The sequence below is a fragment of the Caloenas nicobarica genome, chromosome 19, assembly GCF_036013445.1.
Source record: "Caloenas nicobarica isolate bCalNic1 chromosome 19, bCalNic1.hap1, whole genome shotgun sequence".
Classification (NCBI taxonomy): domain Eukaryota; kingdom Metazoa; phylum Chordata; class Aves; order Columbiformes; family Columbidae; genus Caloenas; species Caloenas nicobarica.
This window is the reverse complement of record NC_088263.1, coordinates 6,801,856-6,823,536: the sequence shown is the minus strand read 5'-3', so window position 1 is coordinate 6,823,536 and position 21,681 is coordinate 6,801,856. Positions and strand designations below refer to the sequence as shown.

At 41.2% G+C, this 21,681-nt stretch overlaps 1 protein-coding gene across 14 annotated transcripts in view; it reads left to right on the top strand.

Annotated features, from left to right (window-relative positions):
• Positions 1-21,681, top strand: part of FNBP1 (formin binding protein 1) — a 93,230-nt gene that overhangs the window by 47,164 nt on the left and 24,385 nt on the right. For 9 of the 14 annotated variants that reach the window (XM_065648794.1, XM_065648793.1, XM_065648800.1 and 6 more), the window contains exons 6-10: positions 407-511; positions 12,897-13,025; positions 14,761-14,907; positions 19,452-19,649; positions 21,011-21,193. In XM_065648794.1, the coding sequence (XP_065504866.1) occupies positions 407-511; positions 12,897-13,025; positions 14,761-14,907; positions 19,452-19,649; positions 21,011-21,193 (762 nt within the window). The remainder of the gene's footprint in view (positions 1-406; positions 512-12,896; positions 13,026-14,760; positions 14,908-19,451; positions 19,650-21,010; positions 21,194-21,681) is intronic. The other 5 variants (XM_065648803.1, XM_065648804.1, XM_065648805.1 and 2 more) reach the window with 2 other exon arrangements.

Here is a 21,681-nt window from a genome sequence, read left to right as displayed (position 1 = left end):
AGGATAAATAAAGGGGACATCAGTAAGCGAAAGTCCTACTTGCAAATGTATGATTCTTAGTGACTCCCTTGTTGCGCATTATAAAAATGAAGGAGTTAGTGTTGGAAAGGAGTGGTTTGGTCTACGAGAGCAGAAGAGATGCCAATAGGGAAAAAAATACTGAAACACTAGTGATGTTGGTATAATCAAACAACCTGAAAACACAACAAAAAATCTGTTTCTGGTAACTTTGATTTTTTTTTTTTAAAGTTCTTCAATATGGAAATCTATTCCAGTGTAAACAAGCCAGTCCTAAAATCTGCGACAGTTCTTACAGCAGATCATTTTAGGGGCAGGTATTGATTTTGGGTAGATTTTGATATCGTGCTTCTTTCCCATAACAAAGGCTTCTGTTTCTCCTTTTCAGAGTAAAAGGCGGTTTGAACGTGATTGCAAAGAAGCTGACCGAGCACAGCAGTATTTTGAGAAAATGGATGCTGACATCAATGTAACAAAAGCAGATGTTGAAAAGGTAAGGCAGAGGGTGGGGAGATGGTTTGTAAAGATGGATGTGATGGGTTTAGTTCCTCAATCCTGCTGGCAGGATAAACCCTCTGAGGCTTAATGCTTCGCTTAAGTCAGTCTGTAGTTTAATTAAAAATAGGGAGATCTCTGCAGAGACATATTTGCATAAAAATTCTAAACGGATACAGTCAGTTTTCTTCAGTAAGGTGATATCTGATTTTAAAGTAGATGACATGACTCTAAATGAGTTGCTGCAAAATCAGTTTTAACTAACACCCCAGATTCTGTGACAGTGGAGCTTGTGAGGTCTCCCTGAGGGGTGCTCGCAGTTACCACGCGGTGTTGGTTGCTCTGTGATTCAGGTAGAACTAAAATTCCAGCCTTGCGAGCAACGTTTCAAAGATGTCCTGATGGAATTGGTTGCAATAAAGTATTATCAGGATTGTTGTTCATGGTCCTACCTCCTACAATAGGAGAGCTTTTCATGTTATGCAGAATCCTGGAATCCATGCTTGTCACAGATGGCCCATAACTTTATTTTTGTTTCTCAGTTGCTGTCTGCTTGCAGAGTCATTTGTGGCTTTTACACATTGATTCCCATTCAGTGAAGCTTTTGATCTGATGCTTAATTTTAAACATGAATTTCTGTTTCAGCATAACTGTCTTAAAATATTTTCTTTAGTTTGTGTCAAAATCGGATGTGCAGAAGGATGCTTTAAAGTTTAAATGTCCAAGTCCCGTGATGTATCTGTAACTTAAGGAAGCGATGGAGAAGGAGCGAGCATGTTTAAATTGCTTGGTTTTGATGTTACACATCTGCTCAGAAAATACAGTAATGTAGATCAGAAACACCATATTACAATGTAAGGGCAGTTTTTTCTTCCCTGAGTTTGATTCATAGAGGTAGAAAATAGCCAGAAGACTTGAAAGGGTTTGTTTCTTTTTTTTTTTTTAAAAAAAAAAAAAAAAGAGGAGCAACAAAAGGCAAGAATAAAAAAAGCTGAAGCTCAAAAAATATACGAGATGTTTTGTTGCAGGGTCAGGAAGGGAAACTGAATTATAGGTAAGGAATCTTTCCTGGTCCAAGGTAGGCCTTGTAAAATGTAGCTTTTGTTCCTCAAGAGGTCTGCTTCATTCTGTTCTCAGTTAATTCAGTCCTGGGAAGCTATCAAATACAAATTATTCTTTGTATCTCTGGGATCTTAAGATGCTTCTGGTACACTGAGCATCATGGAGGTTGTCTAGCAGATAGCATCAAGGATGCTATTAGAAATGAGGACAGTAAATGTAAAAGAAGCTCAGAAAATTTCCCTAAAGTGCTATTTCACATCAAAGGAAAAAATAACCTCTGTGCTCTTGTCATTCACTTGGCTCTTAGTTGTAAATTCACCATGCAGATTTGATCCTTTGTTGCCCTCTGGATTTGCCAGGGCACTTTACAGATGAATGCGTGTACAGGATTGTCTGAGATGTAACACCACATGTGGGTCTTTCTGACAGAGAAGGATCATCTCTGCTTTATCTCTATGAAGTGATTTTAGAATACATTTTTTTAATAGATAAAATTAGGACTTGCCCTAGATTTATTTCAAAACTAAGGCTGTGTCAAAGGGATACAAAGACACATGACTTACTATTTGAAATGGAGGGCTGAAACTCCTTGCTTGTACATCCTTTTCTAAGGCATTTTCTGATCAGAATGAAAGGCTGCATGTTGGTGGTTTATCAATCTGAGAAGCATCAGTTAAATTCTGGGAAGCAATCCCTGCCCTGGTGCTCTTTTCCTGTGAAGTGAAGCAGAGGGGCTTCCCTTCGAAATTTCTCTAGCTTTATATTGTATGTATTTGTAAATTATTTATTGCAAAGTGAAGCTCAATGGTATCTTGAAAGGGAGGGGAAAAAAAAAAAATCTGTTGCTGTTGTGTGTGTTGGCCAATCTCAGGAGAAGGCATTAGTCGACTTCTAGTCAGTGGGGTAATGGCAAAGAAAAAGGTTATCAAAACGAGTGGAATGTGAAATAATATTACTGAACAGAGAGCACAGTGTTTTCCAAGTGCTTGTGTTAAACTGGGTTCATCCATGTCAGGCTGTGAATAATGCCCTTTCTTTGCTTCCCCCTGCCCCTGTGACTGGGACCGCTCTTGCGTAATTCCCAAGTGAAAACGAGAGATTGTTGAACCGAGCGCTGCTGTCGGGAGCAGCTCCAGGGAGATGCAGGAACCGCTCCGCTTCAAATGAAGCAGCGTGATGACTTTTACCTTCTTCTAATACAGCAGTTCTGATTTCTCTTGCCCCTTACGGTTTCGCTGCTTCACTCCTAGTCCCAAAAGCTCCCAGAAGCGTGGCCAGGCACGCAGACAATTCGGCTGCGTTCAGAGCCAATGTTGGTCACTTTGGCAGAACAACGTGCTCTTCAAGCAGAGGGATTGGTCGCCCTCTTTTCTTTGGCTTGAGATTGACACCTTGGCTACTTTAGCTTGTACCTGCAGATATGGGCAGACACTGAAGCTATTTTTTGCATTGTGCATTATAAAGTAATGGAATCAAAATTCTGCAGTGATCACAATGACACATGCAATCAAGAATATATAGCTGCAGTTCCCTAATGCATCTAATGCTAAGCTGTATGTGGCTCTGAAATGCTCGAATCTCTCAATCTTTTAGTCATTGTAGCTTTTGACAACTGCAGGAGGAAATTCTGTGGCAGAGCTGCCACTTAACATGGCCTTACCTGAGGGGTAACTCTTGGTATTATTACAGTTTGCTAGGATTAAGTCAACAGAATTGTGACAGGGAAGCAAATTAAGAATTATTTTCCTCCTTGTTTCTCCAGGACTGTTTCACGAAGGGCCTCAGGGCAGGGCTGGATGTGTGGGTGTCCTGTGCGTGGTCCAGCCTCCTCTGCAGGACCAGCTCCGGGTCGATGTGCAGAGGGCACGTGCCTTCAGTGCCACTTCTGTGGCCGCTATGGGCTCGATCACCTTTGCGGCCACCAGTCTGGTCGTTGATCTCGTGGAGAGTGTGGTGTTTGGCTTCGTGTCCTCCCATCTCCTTTCGTGGCAGGAACATGGAGCAAAAGGCTGAGTTCAGTCCCTGCAACGGTCTCAGGCTCTCTTCAGGAATGGAAGGAGAGCAGATTAGGGCCCCTGAGCTCCCTTCTTGTATTTGCACTGAGCTGCTAAGTTACCAGCAGCTGACATGTGCAGAGAGATGTTTCAGCAGCAACACAAAGTGCAGTTTGGCACAAAAGTTTTGTCAGTTTGGTTTAGCAGAGGCAGGGTAGGAACTTAGTGTGTTGCAGAAAGCTGTACTGTAAAAAAAATCCTTATAAACTAAATAAATGGTGCAACACGCTGGTGCTAATACCGGGAAGCCATGTGGTTATCGCTGTAAGCCTTAGTTTCATTTGGATCACAGGGAGATGTGTGCTTTAAAGCAGTTCTCTTTCAAAAACCGCAGTGGAGCTGCTTCAATTTTTTGCCCATTTGGGGAAATGGTCTCTGTCCCCAGCGCAGAGCTGTTGTACATATAAGGAAGCGCTCTATTGTTTGTTCCTTCTCCTTAGAGCTGCAATCACTAAAAAGCTGACATCTTTATGGGATAACGTGGTACCCAGTGGTGCCTTTGCAGATTTCTTGCAATAAAATAAAAAAAAAAATCAACAGGCTTTTCTAAAGGTTCGTTTTTGAATTAGACTTTTCAGAATCTGTTTTTGAAGAGGAAGCGGCTGACACCAACCATGGGAAGGGGCGAGAGCTTTGCTGCTCGTTTTGCGCAGCAGTTGCGGGGGAGGACGGCGGTTTGAGGCCCTCGGTGTCAGGCAGGATCTGTCCCTTTGATGAGCAGCGCAGTCGTATGTTGGCGACCTAGGTAATAATTTTGCCAGAAAACAAATTCAGCCTTGAGCAGTAAAAAGTGAGCTGCGGGTTGCCCAGAACTGCTGTCCTGAAGTCGGGGCTCGTCACCTCATTCAGATTTTTGTTTCATCTGGTTTTTGTTCCTGTTATGTTAGGAGGGTTCTGCCTTAGGCAGTTTTGAGATTAATGTAAATGTGTTGTGGATTTAGAAAGTGGTTTAGAAAAATAGTTCAGCAGTAGCAGATTTAGAAAGACATAAAGTACAAATTTGACCTTGACTCTCATAAGTCAAGAAACTTGTAACACTGGTAAAAACATGGGGTGGCTATTGAGTATTGCGTGGGGTTCTGATTGTCCCTTCAGTAAGTCTTCAAACCTTACCAGAAAGGACAAGTTTGTATTAAGATTTTATTTGCATCCTATGATATTCAGACATCTTTTCTGGGACAGTGGGGTTATCCTATTGAATTTGCTTTCTTATGTGCTTACAGCTGATTGAGCTTGTTGCAAGTCGGCTGTCAGTTTGAAATCAAGATTACTCCAAAATTATTATTAGAGAATTACAGTCTCATTCCTTCCTCTCTTCTTGGCCCAATCCTATGTCATATCTAAAACCAAAATAAGAGGTTGATGGTTCTATTCCTGTGCTATTTGGAGATACTTACAAGTTTGGTATTTACTGGCTGTTGGTTGGGGTGGTTTTTTTTGGTTTTTTGAAGTGGATAAGCTGAGGGAAAATGATGTAATCTCAAGTTTGTTTGAAATCTGTAGGAGCTTTTCCCAGTGCTCTGCAACCTTCAGATCTTATGTCTGCCGTATCCAAGACTTTTGGAGTCCCAGAATAGCTTATGATTTGCATAAAGGCATAAAACCTCATAATACAATATCACCATGACATTAATTTTCTAGGCTGTAAATATAACTACAGAGAGATACTGACATTTCATGTTTGAAGTTTCATTTTCTCTTCTCTTACGCCACATTCCCTGGGTGCTCACCATTGATTTCAGTGCAATGTAAAGAGTCTGTATCTCACCCTTCCTATAGAAGACACATCCACTTACATTGCCTTGGGTGCTCATGAACTGAATCACTGGCAAAGTCTTACTGAACATGGACGTAGAAATACTGCTACTTTGGAGGATTCTTGGACTAAGCTGATCTTCCTGCCTGTGCAAACGCCGTTACGCTGTCAAGCAGTAAACTGCTTTTCCAGCCTGTAGGCTGCTGCGCTGCGGGATGCAAATCTCTTCATTAAGAATTTACACATCCTTACAATGAAGGGTGCACTAAGCTATTTTTACTTGAGCCCTGGAGAAATCTCTGATCTGTGTTTCAGCATTACCCTGCGTACACCGTTTATAGCATGTGTTGTTGGAACAGCAGGCAAGTCCTAATGGGGCTGGATGTGCATCACCCAAACCCACCAACAGACCAGAGAGCAACGTCTCCAGCTCAGTGCTCAATCATTGCAGTGTTCGTCACTGAGGTTCAGTCAGTTAAGACCATCAGCAGTGAGCTCTGCAGCATAACCTGAGATTGTGGGTGCCTGCCTTTTGCAGGTCATAACTACTTAAAGGGCCTGATTTTTCAGGAGATGCTGAGTGACCTGCCCTGTGACAGTGGGGCTGTGGTGTCCCCTCTCTCTCCTGCCCACCTCCAGGCACGTACGGGCATCATGAGCTTCTCAGCATTTTGGAAAAGTAGTGCCATGCAAAAGTAGTGTCAGAAGGTGGGCAAGCTCTCCGGTGTTTGTCATTAATATGCCAATAATACTTATTGTGGTGAATAGTCCCAGAGGCTTTGCTTTTCCCGTACTCTTCTGGGAATTTATAACAGCAGCAGAGTCTCAGTGAAATATGCAGGTAAGGTGCGTATGGCTCAGTCCTGAACATATAATGCAAGAGGGCCTGGCCTGTGCACTTCTGATTTTAGGTATCGCACAAGATTTTCCCATGTACTCTGCATGGTGGTGAGTTTTACATACTTTGATTAGGCAGCTGCTTTTCTTTTGCTCCACAAATGGATCTGGCTAAACCCTTCTGTGTGTTTGCTTGTGATGTGGGTCAAATTTTCCATCAATGCAAGTACAGTCTTTTCTTGGTTATGCATTTAAGGCCATTAGCTTCGCACTAACGTTATTCCTCTGGGTGATGCAGATCCCAGTCCCCTTCCTGAACTGCTTCGTTCCTCATGGTCCGTGTACGGTGTGAATGCTGGGAGTCCCCCAGGACAGGCATTGGCATTTCTGGAAGAGAACACCTTGTTTACAGCCTGCTGTCTGTGACACTCTGTATATAGCAGCTGTTTCCCTTTTGGAATCATGACTAATTCAGGAGTTTTGATTTCTAGTCAATAAAAGAGTTAATGACTGCAGCAGGAGTGGCTGGAAAACTAATAAATATCCGCATGTATCCCCTGTATATGCTGTATTTGGTGTTAAGAGATCAGGGAACAGAAGCAGCAGTCAGTTTTAGTTTAAGATAAGGAAATCCATCTGAATTTATATTTCCTCTTAGCAGTGCTGCTCTGCAGGAACGCTCTACACAGCAATCTGAGTGGGTTTCATTACAATACAGCTCCGTTGGGGGGCAGGTTGCTAAAGGAGTGGACAAGTTGGGGACGGGATGGGGTACGAAAGGGAGGCTTAAGAACAACTTCGGAATTAAGGATCAACTGCAGTTTGAATCAGAAGTGTAATATAACCAGCATTCTTAGCTAATGCAAAGTGCTTGGTTTATGCTATACAGTTGGAAAGCTTGTTTATAGTCATCCTTATTCTGTCAAAATATTGTAACAGGTGTTTTCACCTGTTTAAGAACTAAGGGAAAATAAAGCAGAGAACTCAGAACTTAGCTTATTGTTTGTGAGCTGTTCAGTTTAAGTGAATGTATTGTACCCACAAAGCTGGGCTTTAAGGCTAGCAAATTCATACCAGTAACTTTCTTCAATCCTGCCTGCCCATTCTGCATTGGCTGTGTTTGTAAATTCTTTCTTGGAGAGAGATGGCTGCAGTCGTGCCCAGTATTCAAAGTATGAGCTAAGCAATCTATTCTACAGTCTCGAAATAATTTCCATTATTTATATTCAATACTTATACACTGCAGAATGGAATTGCTTATGTTAGTACAACTAAACAGAGCTCCAGAAATCAAATTTCAAAACCTTTTTCTGCTTGCCAGTTCGGAGAGACCAAACTGGTTATTGTACAATAGTAAACAATGGAGCTTGATTTGGAGGCTATGTAAATCAAAGCCTGAAATCCTGGCCCTGTTTTTCAAGCCCATGGCAGAACTCCCGCTGTTGTTAATGATTCTGCAGATGCTGCCAGCGTTGCTGCTCCCGAGAGGTGCCCGTTGGTGCCGGTGCCCACTCGGAACAGCAAGCGGCTCCGCGACGTTGTCTGTGCAGGGACTGCAGCTGAAAGTCTGCGAGCGATTGAGAGCATTCCTGAAGTTGAAGTGTTTCTGAGTCTGCCTTTATCATTAAGTTATTTTGAAGGGATTTTTGGGTAGTTGGAGGGGGGCAGGGGTGATTTTTTTGTTTGTTTTTTTGTTTTTCTCCCCCCTATGTGTGTGTTTGCATTTTAGTCTGATCTTGGATTTACCAAAGACGGATCTATTTTGGCAGGCAGTGGCCTGGCAGTGATGCATCTCACATGCTGTCTGGGTTTAAAAAAAAAAAAGAGGGGGAGGAATGGGAGAAAAGAAAGAAGAAAGAAAACTACACCCAAGTTTTGACTGGAAACTCTGCCATTCTGGACAAGAACGACTGCTGAGAAGTTGAACTGTTCCACTTAGTGTGGATCAGCTGAATAACAGCCAAAGCTTTTTTTCCTGCCCTTTTCAGTTATTCATATCACTCCCACCATAACAGCCTTGAGGAGCTGCATTTATTGTCTGTGTAAACGCAGAAGACAGTGTGTCTATTGACCCTCTTGCTGTTTCTGGAATGTGTCTTAGAAAATTGTTCTCAGCAAAATATCCTTCATTCTTCTCTGTATTGGAGACTGAAATGGCAGAAAGTGTTGTACTCGTTTTTTAAAATTTCTCCCGTGCTTTGTTACCAATTGCCTTTCATATCAAACTGGATTTGGGGGGGAGAAGCTTTTTGCAGGTAGCACTATACAAGGATTCATTTTTTTTAATTCTCGAAGAGGCAGCATGTATTGCTTAGCAGCTTGCTGTTTCTAATTTCTTATTTTAAAGAGGAAAGAAATACTTCCCTAGGTACTTGCGTCATGAAAGATTTTAGAGCATCAGTGTCCCACACCGGTATCCATCACTGAGCTTGGACCTGCCATCCTGCATTCCATGTGGAGTCGTTTAAACATCTGGAACTAACTTCTGCTGCTGTTTGGAAGTCCGGCTTTTGCAACTTGGTGGTTAGGTAGAGAATCTGCCGGAAATGTGGTTAAAATAATCTTGAGAGAATGTTTTATTCCTGCTACCTTGTAGAAGACATAGAAGCCATAGTGTGTGTTGCCAGTTCGTATGGCTATTGAGTTTAGTGTTGTAAATGCTGTCGAGACCCGAGTTTTCATTTTTTTAAGTGCTGAAGACGCCACAGGTCTACAAATTTTTAAACATCAACACTTTGAAAGTTATTACTGCCCCGCAGTTGGCTGCTACCCTGTGTTCTCCTTTATCAACTAGCAAGGCTGTCGAAAGGAAGGAAAGAAGTTGGCTTTTGATTATGTTTAATGCCGGTTCCGTGTTGGTTCTGTGGGAGAAGAGGTCACGCATAACAAGCCTGACCTGCTGGTAGTGTGCTTCTACCTAGTTCAGTACATCAGAGCTATGCTTCCTTTATCTGGAGTTTTCTTTCGGCGTTACTTATAGAAAACGTTCCTGGTGTGCTTGTGTTCAAATCCGATGGCCGTGGCAGTGGAAACCCGGAGTGTTCCCGTGTGCTGGTTTCCAGGTTAATGGTGCTGCTGGTGCTGCGCTGTTCGTCGATTTTGGGAGAACTGCTCTTGCCGAGACGAGCGTTGGCATATGTGACCTTATGGTTTTGTTGCTGCCGTGAGTTCAGAGAAAAACTACCTTAACAAAACCAGACTTCGCAGAGGAGGATATATGTGTATATAGATAGATATAGATAGATAATCTATACACACACACACATATACACTGTGCATTTTTATTTGAGGACAAACATGTTACAAAGGTGTATTTGGGGTGGAGGGAGTGTACAAAATCTGTGCCTCTCTTGCACATGTGTGCAGAAACACCCATTAAAGCAAACTGCTTTTCTTCTTCTCCCCTCAGATGTACAGACCTTTTTCTGCTTTTTCATGATGCTGAATGGTGACCTCATTCTTTCTTCCTTTCAAAAGGAAAGGCTTGTTGTTGTTGCATTTCGAGTACCCAGTCTTGACATCTCTTACAATCGAGTAATCTGGCAGCCTGTAGAAGATCTGGATTGTGGTTTCACGTGTGGTGCTGGAAACACGAGCTCCTGCTCAGTCATTCCTGTCCAGCTAAAGGAGAGGGGCTATTGACTGAAACCTGCATCACAGTATTAACCTCTTACATCTGAATTCATGGTCTGGTTTTCCAGAGACCAATTATTCCAAAGCCTTTCCTCCTGAAAATACTGTTCAGGGTAAATATTTTAACATTAACTCTTAAGAAACGCAGAGAAATACCTTCTCTGAAGCTGTGTCTATGCACAAGTGAGCAGTAAAGAAGGCAAAAATTTATTTTCTGTGAAGCTCAACTATAAATTACTCCTGAAATAGCTCCTGTGACTCTGTGCAGCTCCAGGCCACTGCATCCATTACTCTGAATGTGAAACTTAATGTCATCAACTCTTTTTTTTTTTTTTTTTTTTTTTTTTTTTTTTACCCTTCTGTGCTTTAGCAGAGTGCAGGAACCTAGCTATAAAATATAATTCTGTTAATACTGGAAGTGATGATGTTAGAGTAAGTGACATACTCAAATGAAGTATTAAAAAAATTCTAGACTTCTAAAAAATATTTTTATTTTAATATCCAGATACCTCATTGGAAAAATATTTAAACTGGTTGAAGCTTGCCAAATGCATTAAATGGCCGGGAGAAACAAAACATCACTGGGGCTCTCGTACAAAAATTATTGGGTTTGGAATGTACCCAATTTTACTTACTTGTCTTCTGCCTCTTATTTAGGGCCAGTTAAGCTAGTTTTGGAAACAGAGCATCTGCTCCTGTGTACATTGAGGTCAGAGTTGCTTTGCTCATATCCAGCCAGTGAGCCTGGCCATGAAGATGAACCCTGATGGCTTCACGTTTGCTGGGTCTGCCCGGAAATGCGTAATAGTGGATTTCTTGTTTTTCTGCTTCAACAACAGAGTCAAGGGACAAATTCCTGAGTTGCACTATTAAAAAAGAGACAGCTGTATGAGTGGGACTGGGGCTGCTGCAGAAGTTGCTCAGACAATGGGTTGCTCTTAGGTAGGTGAAGAGAATGAGCCTCACAAATGGATATTGATCTGCAGCAGCTGGGACTGGGGAAGGGTTGGGGACAAGCAGATGTTGCCTATACAGCTGTCCGCCGTTCCATGCCTGACTTTGTTTTGCTGCTAAATTTGTGTTTGTAGTACAAGGCTATATTGTTTTCACTCATATTTAATGTGGTTGTATGTTAGGGTGTGGATGATGAAGTTGTTAAGCCATATAGCACTTGGGCAGAAAAATTATTGATATGGCTCCTTGGAATTTCACTGCAGCAGGTAAATTTTCAGAAGTTATATGTGGATCCTTTACAGGAGTTAGTGGACAGTTAAAACTCCTGGGGAACAAGCCAAGTTGAAATTATGTCTTGTTTTTATTGGATTTATTTATTTGGTTATAGCCACAGACTTTTCCGTTTGATGCTACTGTTTCATCTCCTATTATGCAGTTAGTGCCCAGCATTTTCTCATTGTGCTTAAATTATTTTAGTAGGAAGAATGTGAAGGAGATCTTGGAAATTCATACAACTGACTGTGCTTGCAAAAGAAATGGCTGAATTGAGATGAAATAAATTATTAGGTGAGATGTGTGAGGTGGACAAATGAGAGGGAACTTTGTCTTTGCAAATTGAGATTTGAAACCTTCTGGCAGAATTTGTTACCTTCCAGTTATGATTACTGAAATATTCCATGATTTGGTATTTCATGGACTTATTGTCAGGAAACTATTGTCTGCTTGGAACAGGGTGAATAACCCCATTCTGAATTGCTTTTAACGGGAGCCTGCTTAGAATGTGTTAAAATAATTTTGTGTTTGTCTTCCCCGAAACACCCTAAAATACTTTTAATTTTTTTTTTTTAAAGCAATCTTTCTTCTTTCTTAAGGGTGTTATTCTGGAATTGAGGGTGTGATTGGAACACAATATTTTGTGGGCACTCGCAGCACTGTTCAAGGCTCGGTCAGCAGCAGCGGGTCAGGAGGCTCCGAGTGCCTGAGAAACAAATGTAAACTCAGGGTAGTTTAGCTTTACAAAGCCAAGTCCTGGGCTTAATCCGATCCATGGCAAAGCTCCCGCTGGAGCAGGTGTTTGGTCCGGAACCGTGGGGTTTTGTGGGAGCAAGGGGAGCAGCAGAGTCAATGCAAACTGGGTGAGAGGGGAACTGGAACCAGTGGGGGCAGGACAGGGAGCGAAGGCAAACGGGTGCAGGGAGCTGGGTAGGAGGGAAGAGACGGAAGAGCTGCTGCGTGAAGGTCAAGAGCAAGGAAGGAAAAGGCAACTAAAACAAACAGATGGGACAGTAGGCAGCAAGGGAATAATTTTGGGCAGCGAAACAGATAACAGAAGGCCTTGGGAGGCAGAATTGTAAGGAGTGGAATCTGAAAATATAAAAGGGTCACTCAGGGACAGATTGTTCTAGGGAAAGAAGTGAGGTTAGTTGCCCAGTGCTGTGCTGGGTAGCAAAGCAAATGATCCGTGTGGGTAAAAATAGGAAGAAGATCGTGTCTTGGCTGCTACTCAGGCTTCCCTTTCCTTGTGCACTTCATGCCAGTGCTATTCGGGGACGTGTAGATAAAGGACTTTGCAGAGGGAGCAGTGAGAGCACAAGTTTTGTCATGATTATGTTGGCTAAAGCATGTGGAATGGGACAAAACTGTATCGTGTGTGTTTTTTGGTCACTTCCCTTTCCTGAAAAAAATACTGCTAAGAAAAGTTGGTGCCAACCAACAGGGAATCTGGTAGAGCAAGAAGGGTGTCCGCAAGCGTGCAGAGAACATGCAGGCCTGTGAACTGGTCTGGTAGAGGGGCAAACTTGTTTCAGTGTTTTACATGCAGTACGAACAGAGGTTGTTCACGGAATGCAAAGTGGTTCATAGAAATAGTGTGTGGTAACACAAGAACAGCAGTGCACACACTGCAGGCTTATGCTCAACGTAGACGGACTTTCACAAAGTATGAGTAAACCAAAAACTGAAGCCTTCAACGACCCATGTCCTCATATTCCTGTCCTGCCTACTGGTAAGGATAGTAAGATAAGGAGTAACAATGCAATTTCTGTCCATGCAGTATAAATCATAAATTTCTTTTGGCATTTTTGTAGGCAAGACAGCAAGCCCAGCTGCGACATCAAATGGCAGAAGACAGCAAAGCAGAATATTCTTCGACTCTACAGAAGTTCAACAGTGAGCAGCATGATCATTACTACACACACATACCAAACATCTTCCAGGTGAGGGTCGCCGATCCAGAGTAGCTCAGAATCTTGTGATGAGAACAGGAGCCTGTTGCATATCACCTCAATTCTATGACCCTGTCTTTTACTTTTTGGTGATTTTGTCACTGTTAGCAAATTTTAGATGCAGTCCGCAACCCAAGACATGGAGAGCTGGGCAGGAGAAATTGTCCCTTTCTCTTAGACTAGATATCAAATGATCAATAACATATAAGGACGGTGACATTGAATTGTCATGAAAATTATGATAGTCTTTGAAATTCTCACAGTCTTGCTCTGTTAAACTCTCATGTCCTTGCAGCTGGGGAATGAGAGCATTATTTACATTGTTGGGGCAGGAGTCGGCTGGGCATTGTTGCATCTGTAAAGCCTCACAGCCCTTTATAACGTGTCTTCAAATCAGACTTCAAGATGTTTAAATTTAAACCACAATAATTCTGCAGTACTGAATGTCAAAGGGTTTAATCAAGCTTACTGATTTTTATCTTAGGGTACCTAAAGAAAGACTGTAGAGAAGGAACAAAGTCATCAGATGTGTAGTGACTGAAGATCTGAGTTTGTGCTTGACTGAGCAAAGAGAGATTAATGTAGTAGAACAGAAGTTCTAGATGACTATTCTATTGTAATGGGTCATAAGCATCAGAAGTGGAAAATATAGCATCTTTAAGAGAGAAAATGTCACATGCTTATCATCTGATGAGAAATAACTGATATTTGCGTAGCAAATATGCATTTTCTTATCCATAGCTGGAACTTCTTGGCTAAAAGGACACCTTCTCTTTTGCTTCATGGTATTTCAAACCAATGTCTTGAGATAAATTATCCCCGGCATCACGTATAAATTTTTTGCAGTGTATTTGTATTTAACACTAGATCTGGTAGGTGCTCTGATTTGTAGGTGAGCATACTTAGAGTGCTGCAGATGTATCCTTTTCACTACCAGTGAACTCTAGTCCTTTCTCATAGATGTCAAAATAAATTATTTACTAAAGAATCTGTATTGCTTGTGGATCAGTCGATGCAATGGGGATTTTTTTTAAGTTGACAACGCTCCACAAGATTCTGGCAGTCTAATGTGAAACAGGCCATTCTGTTCATGCCCTTTTTGTATCGTGTTATAATCTGTCATAATAGCATTATGCCACATCCCTCTGTTGTAAACAAGAGGCCCATGGAATAAACGCTGGAGATCATGGTCCTGAATCCCTTGAGCAACAGGGAGCACATGTTGAAAAGCCCTGGTATGAACAATACATGATGTACAGGGCTGCCCGTAAACCAAAAATTACCTCCTAGGGAAAAGAAAAAGGGGAGGCATCAAGATTTTTGTTTGCTTGGATTCTGCTATGGAATGAGAAGATCTTTTAGAACATGCACAGAAAATGAAGGAATTTATTGTTGCAGAAATTCTCTTAAAAGCCTTAGGAGCCATCCTTACAGAAGTCTAAAGCTGGGGTTTTGACAAATTGGCATTTTTTTTAACATGAAAAGTTAGTTGAAAAATTCCCAGTAAGAGTAACAAAGATTTATTTTAGAATGGCATTTAGATGTTTGAGAGAAGAATATCACTTGGTGCCTTCAGGAGAACAGCTGTCCTAGTTAAACAAATTAAATAATATGCTATATATTATATTTAAACCATAAATTTTAAAGCAGCTGATGTATGCTGGGGTGAAAAGTTGGTTGAAACTGTGAAGTTAATATTCGATCGGAACGAAATGGAATGTTTCAGAAAATACAAGAGATGGAGGAAAGAAGAATCGTGAGGATAGGTGAATCCATGAAAACTTTCGCAGAGGTCGACCGCCAAGTGATCCCCATCATTGGAAAGTGTCTGGATGAAATAACAAAGGCCGCAGAATCAGTTGATCACAAGAGTGTAAGTGTTGTATTGTTCGAATTGTTGATTGTCATCTTTAGTACTGATCGCTTGTATATAGAGACTTAAATCCTGGGCCCGGGCTGCAGCACAAGAGCTTTATAGTCATAGGACTAGAACAAAGAATAGCTTCTTGTCCCAAGCTACTTTGTCTGAGGCAGGATGTGCTGAGATTATTTCCCAAATCTACTTAATACCCAGAAATGCCACTACTGCCGCATTTTTTCTTTTTTCCTTTTAGGAATATTCTCTCCTTTTACTAGGATAGTTACTTTTAAAAATACTGCAATTGAAACATAGACTTCTACGTAGAATAAGGAAGATGCTGGGTGTAATTCCAGATACCTAGTAATCACCAATTCTTTTTCAAACAGGTCCTATGTCTAATAGGCAGAAAACAGAAAGTTAACAGAAATGGTTTAATTCCACTTTTATAAAACTGGAAGTATTTAAAGTATTTGCTACATAAAGGATTGCAAACAACTCTGACAAAATTTCTACTTTACTGTAAAATATTTCTTTGCAGATTTAAGGTTTGCGAGCAATCTGGAAATGAGGTCTCGCTAATCTTGTTTTCTGAACATCACTGTAGGCATAAAAACAAGCCTTCCTGATAAAAAGGCTGATAAAGAGTTTGGTTGAGTTTCCTGATGTACTGTTAGCACAAAGGCAAATGTGTCTTCTATTTTGTTTTCAGAATTATCTGCTCCCTTCACAAATGAACTCTCCGCTTCCTCTTTCAGCCCTTCTCATGGATCGCATTAGCGCTTCAAACACAAACAGCATGTGTCTTGCTGGCTGTTTGAATTTCCCATACGTCTTTTTCGCTGGAACCTCTTCTGAGCTCCTCAGTACCCAGAGCCTGAGAACTGCCATTGACTGGCAGCGTGAGCCTGAGGCTGAAGTTTTGAAATGAATCCACTGCTTTCTGCTCAGCAATTGCTCTCACAGAGAGCAGCTCAGGAAAGCAAGGAATCTGAAAATTACTCTTTCAGGGTGGAGAAGGGATGTTGGGGCACAAATTCAGGTGTTAGAACAATGTATGCCTCTTGACGTGCAGCTTTTGGTGCTGCACAGGGAAATCGTGTTGGGGAGATCTGTATCTAAGCCTACGCTCTGCTTGAATCTTCAAGCGAGGTCCTAGCAAAACACACAAGGCTTAAGCTGGGTGTTTGAGTCGCTGAATTTTATATTCAAGTTAATCTCTTGAACACAGGTAAGTCAGATCAATGGCTCACGTGCACAAGTATGACATTAGAAAATGGTGGCTTTGAACATTGATAACTAAGGGATCTCCTGTAAATACCACACTAACAAAATTTTATTTAACCAAATTTGTTATATCTGAACAATTACAAAGGGTTTATTGTGTTCTATTTGGAAAACAGTTATGTCCATTAAGGTTTCTTTTTTCTTAACTACGTCTAGGATTTTTGTTTTCATCTCTGGAACAGTAGCTTCTAACTTTCTTGATTCTGATAGAAGCGATATGTTTGTTCCTGCCCTTCTGTAGCGTGCAGGTCCCGCTGCTTCGTAAGGGTGGCCATCGGTGCACACAGTAGCAATTGAAAAGCTGTATTTTTGTCACTAATGCAGAGTGTTGCACAGAACTGTCCCATCTCACCCCTTAACGTTCCAGGAAGCCAGTTTGGGGTCTCCTGTGCTCCCATTAGGAGAGATTATTTTTTTCCTCAAAAGATTCAAATTGAAGGTTATCTCTCTTTCAAGCTTGAGAAAGAGATAAAGATGAATCAAACTCTGGATAGGAAAGTCAACTAGATCTGTACTGTAGTCAATTTGGAAAAATGAGGTCAGATTCCAGGAAAGCTGAGTGATAATACAGCGGTGCAATGGGGAGCAAACCCAAGCAGGAAAAGCTTTGTGTGAAAATGGCCCCACACAGACACGTGTTTCCCAGCTGGGAGGGGATCTCCGGGATCTGGTCACCATAAACAAACGTACAGGATCACCCAATGTGAAATGTATAACCTCAGACACTGTGACGCTGACAAAAGGCAGCGATGCACTTGGGGTTCTTTCTTAGCTCTTGGTATCCTTTGGTTTTATTTTCACTTCTTCCACTCAACTATCATGTACAGAGATACTGAAGAAAGGGGGAGCGTAAATAAAAGCTTTGCTCTTTGTGCTGTAACTTCAGTTCAGAAACCAGAGCTTGAAATGGAACAACCACAACTAACATAAAAGATGTACTGGTGAGAAAGAAATTAAAAAAAAAAATAGAAAAAGCACCAGTTCTAGTAATTTACCTTGTATACCGCCTTGTGTTTCAGCTCTAGCTCAAAGGATGGAAGAACCTGCATGTTCTGCAGCTTTTTTGCTGTCAGTAAGATATTACCAGCTGATGGTAAAGCATTGCTGTTTACAAAGGAAAAACAAAATAAAAGCAGCAGAACTTTGCAGTTCATGTAGGCATCTTGGAGCTTTTCAATAATCAGTTTTCAGCTTTGGATAGGTTTATAATAAATACGCTTCTTTTTCATCTCCTGACAGAGCTCATGTTGCCAGGGTAAGCTGTAGTGACTGCTGGGTGAACCTGTGCAGAACTTGCTTCAGAAGGCTCTAGCAGCAGATAAAATTAATTTGTTATGGACTTTGGAGTTCCTGTTATGACATTATCTCTGTGATATACGGAGCATGCTGGTTATTTTTAGCTCCATTGTAGTAGGAGGATGTTTTGACTAAATGGAAGGAACACTGTAAAATTAAGAGCAAAAAACGAAAAGCTTCATGTATAGGATAAAATACCGGTAGGGTATTTAACGTAACCTTGTGTACGTTTATAGTCTCTTCTCTCTTCTTCATCTTGCTTTTATGACTATTATTAAAAATATCTTTGAATGTTTAGGTCTCGAAGTTTTAACGTCAGACTAGGGTGATATAATGGAAAGAGTTGTTCTACCTCCCTAAAAATTGTGTGGGAAGGTCACGGTGCTTGAGGATCTTAAACCTTAATTTTCTTCATAATTCCATGAAGACTTTTGCAAAGCTTTTCCTGTATCTGTGTCTTGCTCACTTGAGCCTGGCCTCTGGATATGTTTATAGCCCCCGAGATTTCTCATGAATAGTGTTTTACCTACAGACATAAGCAGAATCTGTGAAATGCCTTCAAAGCAACAAGTTCATCTTTCTTCTCTGAACAGGATGGTGATGTTCCTCTCTAGGCTACAGGCTAATTAGATATTTGTGTGTGGTGGCACAGTTTCTCTAATGATCTTAAAAGAAAACTGTTGGAACAGTATAACATAAAAAGCTCTTTTCCCAAGAAGTCAAGTACATGAACAGTGTGTTAAAATATTTTTTCTGAGTCCATTAGGTTTAAATGCATTTGGCAAGCTCAAGTCTGAATTTGAGCTTATGTATAATTAATTGTTTGTAGATTTGATTAGGAAAAATGCTGTGTCGTCTTGCTCTAGTTTTTTTCTTTTTCCTCTGTCAAAAATAAATTTAAAAAAAAGGGAGCAAAACTGCCTGCACCAGGGTGTTGGGCTACTTGCATGACCTTGGACTTCTTAGTTGTTCAATAAAGCTCATAAGAGAAACTCCTGCCATTTACTGTATTTGAGTTCACAAGCTCGTCAACTTGGGGCAGTGTGAGCACTGAAGAACTTCTTTATATAGGAATATTTATTGGGATTTTCCACTAGTTTGCTTACAGCTGCATGCCCAGCAATTCTATATGTTAAATCTTGGTTTGAATTCGCTTATCTGTTAAATTACTGAAGTAGCTTTCCTAGTCAGTAGTGTTAATAATAAGCTCTTAGCCATTTTCACCAGTAGGCATTAAAAAGCCTTTCAAAGATGTTTCTATCACAATTTTGATGTTTGTGTTGGAAAGAAAGGGAATGGAAACATGGCTGGACTGTGGTCAGACTCAGCTTGTACAGCTCAGTGGGAGGTTGGAATGAGGAGACCTGAGTTTACTCTTCCTGAGCATCATCTTTAGTTAACGACATTGACCTCTGCTTGAATGATAGTCGTGTGGGTATTATCTTCCTAAACAGACCATCGTCCTCTGCTTTTTATCTGTTAGTATTTTGAGTAATGGATGGTCTCAGTGATACCTTTGCAAAATGCGCTAGAGTTTCATAACAGGAATAATGGATTATTTGAGACTAAAGCTCACCTGCTTTATTTCCATAGATTGTTTATTCAGAGATCTATTATGCAACTGAGATTGTAACCACTTATGTTCCCAGGCCAGAAACTTGTGTTTTGTGTGGGGTGGTTGTGTTCTTAACTGCATTTATCACTTTAGTGTCTGGGAGTATTACATTTTACACATTAGAGTGCCTTATTTTGGTAAGATACAGAAAAGTGCCTTGATCTTGGAGCAGAAGGTGGAGTCGTGTGTTGATCCTGGGCTCTGGAAGGGTGTTTGTTCCCAGGAATGAGCCTGGACACTGCAAGGGTTGGTCCCTGCACAGGGGAACTTTCTTGTCCTCATCCTGTTTTTCTGTGCCACTGATTTGATGACAGCCCTCACCTGAGATCTTTACAGTTGTACTGGATCTGTCCCGTTTCAGGATTCACAGATGGTCATAGAAGCCTTTAAATCGGGGTTTGAGCCTCCGGGAGATATCGACTTTGAGGATTTCACGCAGCCGATGAAGCGGACGATCTCGGAATCCAGCCTGTCCAACTCCAGAGGGGATGGGAAGTCTGAGCCGAAGTTTGGTAGCAAATCCAAGGGCAAGTTATGGCCGTTCATCAAGAAAAATAAGGTACTGACTTGCAAACTTGAGCTTGGTGCTAGTATGTGTGTCGTAAATAACCTCTGTCTTGTCTAGTAATTCTGGCAGTTACAATTTTTTTAAAGAAGATTTTAGACTCAGAAACTTAATAACCGATCTCTTAATATGGTGTTTTGTTGTAGTCTTTGGTTACTTAAGTTTCTTTATATCTTTAATTTTTTTTCTTGTATAATTTCTTTAATTATGTTGCAGTTTTTATATTAATTAAACTTTAGTTGTCACGTTTCTGCCATGGTCCATTTCTGTTCCTAACTCAGAGAAGGAGTTGTATAGCGCTTACCTAGTGCCATGTGTGCTAACTAACATTACTTTTGGGAGGCTTTAATGTGGCATTACTGTTTTGACATTTCTAAAACTCTCCTTGGCTTTTCATTTGCATTATCTTTTCAGTCTGTGCACTGGGTTCAGCAGTTGGGTGGCTGGGAACAAGGAATTGCTGTGATTCATTCTTCTTAAGCACAACTAATGGAGCATAACTAACTGAGCAGTTGACTTTTTAGAAGACCACATTAACTTATGTATCCATTAAACCTTTTTTCATTTCACTGTCATATTTTACACCATAATGCATGGCAGCGTTTGTCTGGGGTTACCAGAATGTGTCAGGGCGACTGGACTGAATCTGTTTTCAGTAACACTGATGGAAGCCCAGAGTAGCTTTGTTGTTTGGATCTCACCCTTGCTCTGACCCCTACTTCTAATTACAGAGTTTAAAAATGTACCTGTTCAAAATGGGTCGTTCCTGTTGTGTGAGTACAGAGAGAACACGCTGTCTGGCGCTTACATCAGTGTAGCCAGAAACAAAACCCAGGACGAACTCCTGAGCAAATTCACAGAATAATTTGTAAAAGTGAAGTGTGCACATTACTAAGGTATGATTTGAAAGCAGGAAGGAATGTGGTTTGTTGTTTTCCAGATAATAGAAACGCTACTGGGCACTAAGGTACCTTCCTTATCTGATCCATTTAAATTCAGGTATTTGAAAGCTCTATCCATACGCATTATTCTGAGCTGTCCACAGAGAGAACAGGGCAGTTTATGGGGATAGCACTGCATGGAAGAGTCTGCATGAGCCTCCTGTCAAAATACTTCTGTTACTCTTCTGTTGCATCACTTACTAAAACTTCCATTTATCACATTCTTCATTTAACACAACTCTTAAAAACTGCTTTCCCCCCTCTTTTGAACCATGGCCTATAATATTTAATTATTTAATTGATTTTTTTTTTTAATCTGGATTTCAAATATTGGTTTTGATGCTTATTTTCGTTTTGTGTTTTATCTTTTTATTTTGGTTTTTATTCTGTCACTTCTCCATCTCTTATACGTAGCTTATGTCCCTTTTAACATCCCCCCATCAGCCCCCTCCTCCTCCCCCTGCCTCTGCCTCACCCTCTGCTGTTCCCAACGGCCCCCAGTCTCCCAAGCAGCAAAAGGAACCCCTCTCCCATCGCTTCAACGAGTTCATGACCTCCAAACCCAAAATCCACTGCTTCAGGAGCCTAAAGCGCGGGGTAAGTTCTCCTCTGGATACCTCTCTCTCTTTCTTTCTCTTTCCTTTCTTTTTTGCGCTTTTATTGCACGTTCTGTTACGTAAAAACTTGTTTTGTTTTGTGAATGAATTCATTGTGTTTTATCATAACATGCAGACAAATCCAAGGAATCCCAACCTGTAAAGCCATTCGTAGTCAAAAACCTCACAATGAAACCACAAAAAGTACAGTTGCTGATGGAAATTATCCAGTTAGGTTTTTTGGGGAGGAGGGATTGTCCAAAGTATGGAAGGAAGAGCTGAACATTAAGTAATTCTGATGTAGAAAGTCATTGATTTAGTAGCCCTGCACATGTTTTGGCAGAGCAGGTTTGGAGGAGCACCCTTCGGAGGTTTGCTCTGATCCCGATGCTGTGTGTTCTCTGCCTTAATGCGGGGAGTTTTCCTCTCTGCAGGGTGGATTCAGCTCGATACGTGTCACAAGGAGGCGAGTAAATTAGGAGGGATTCT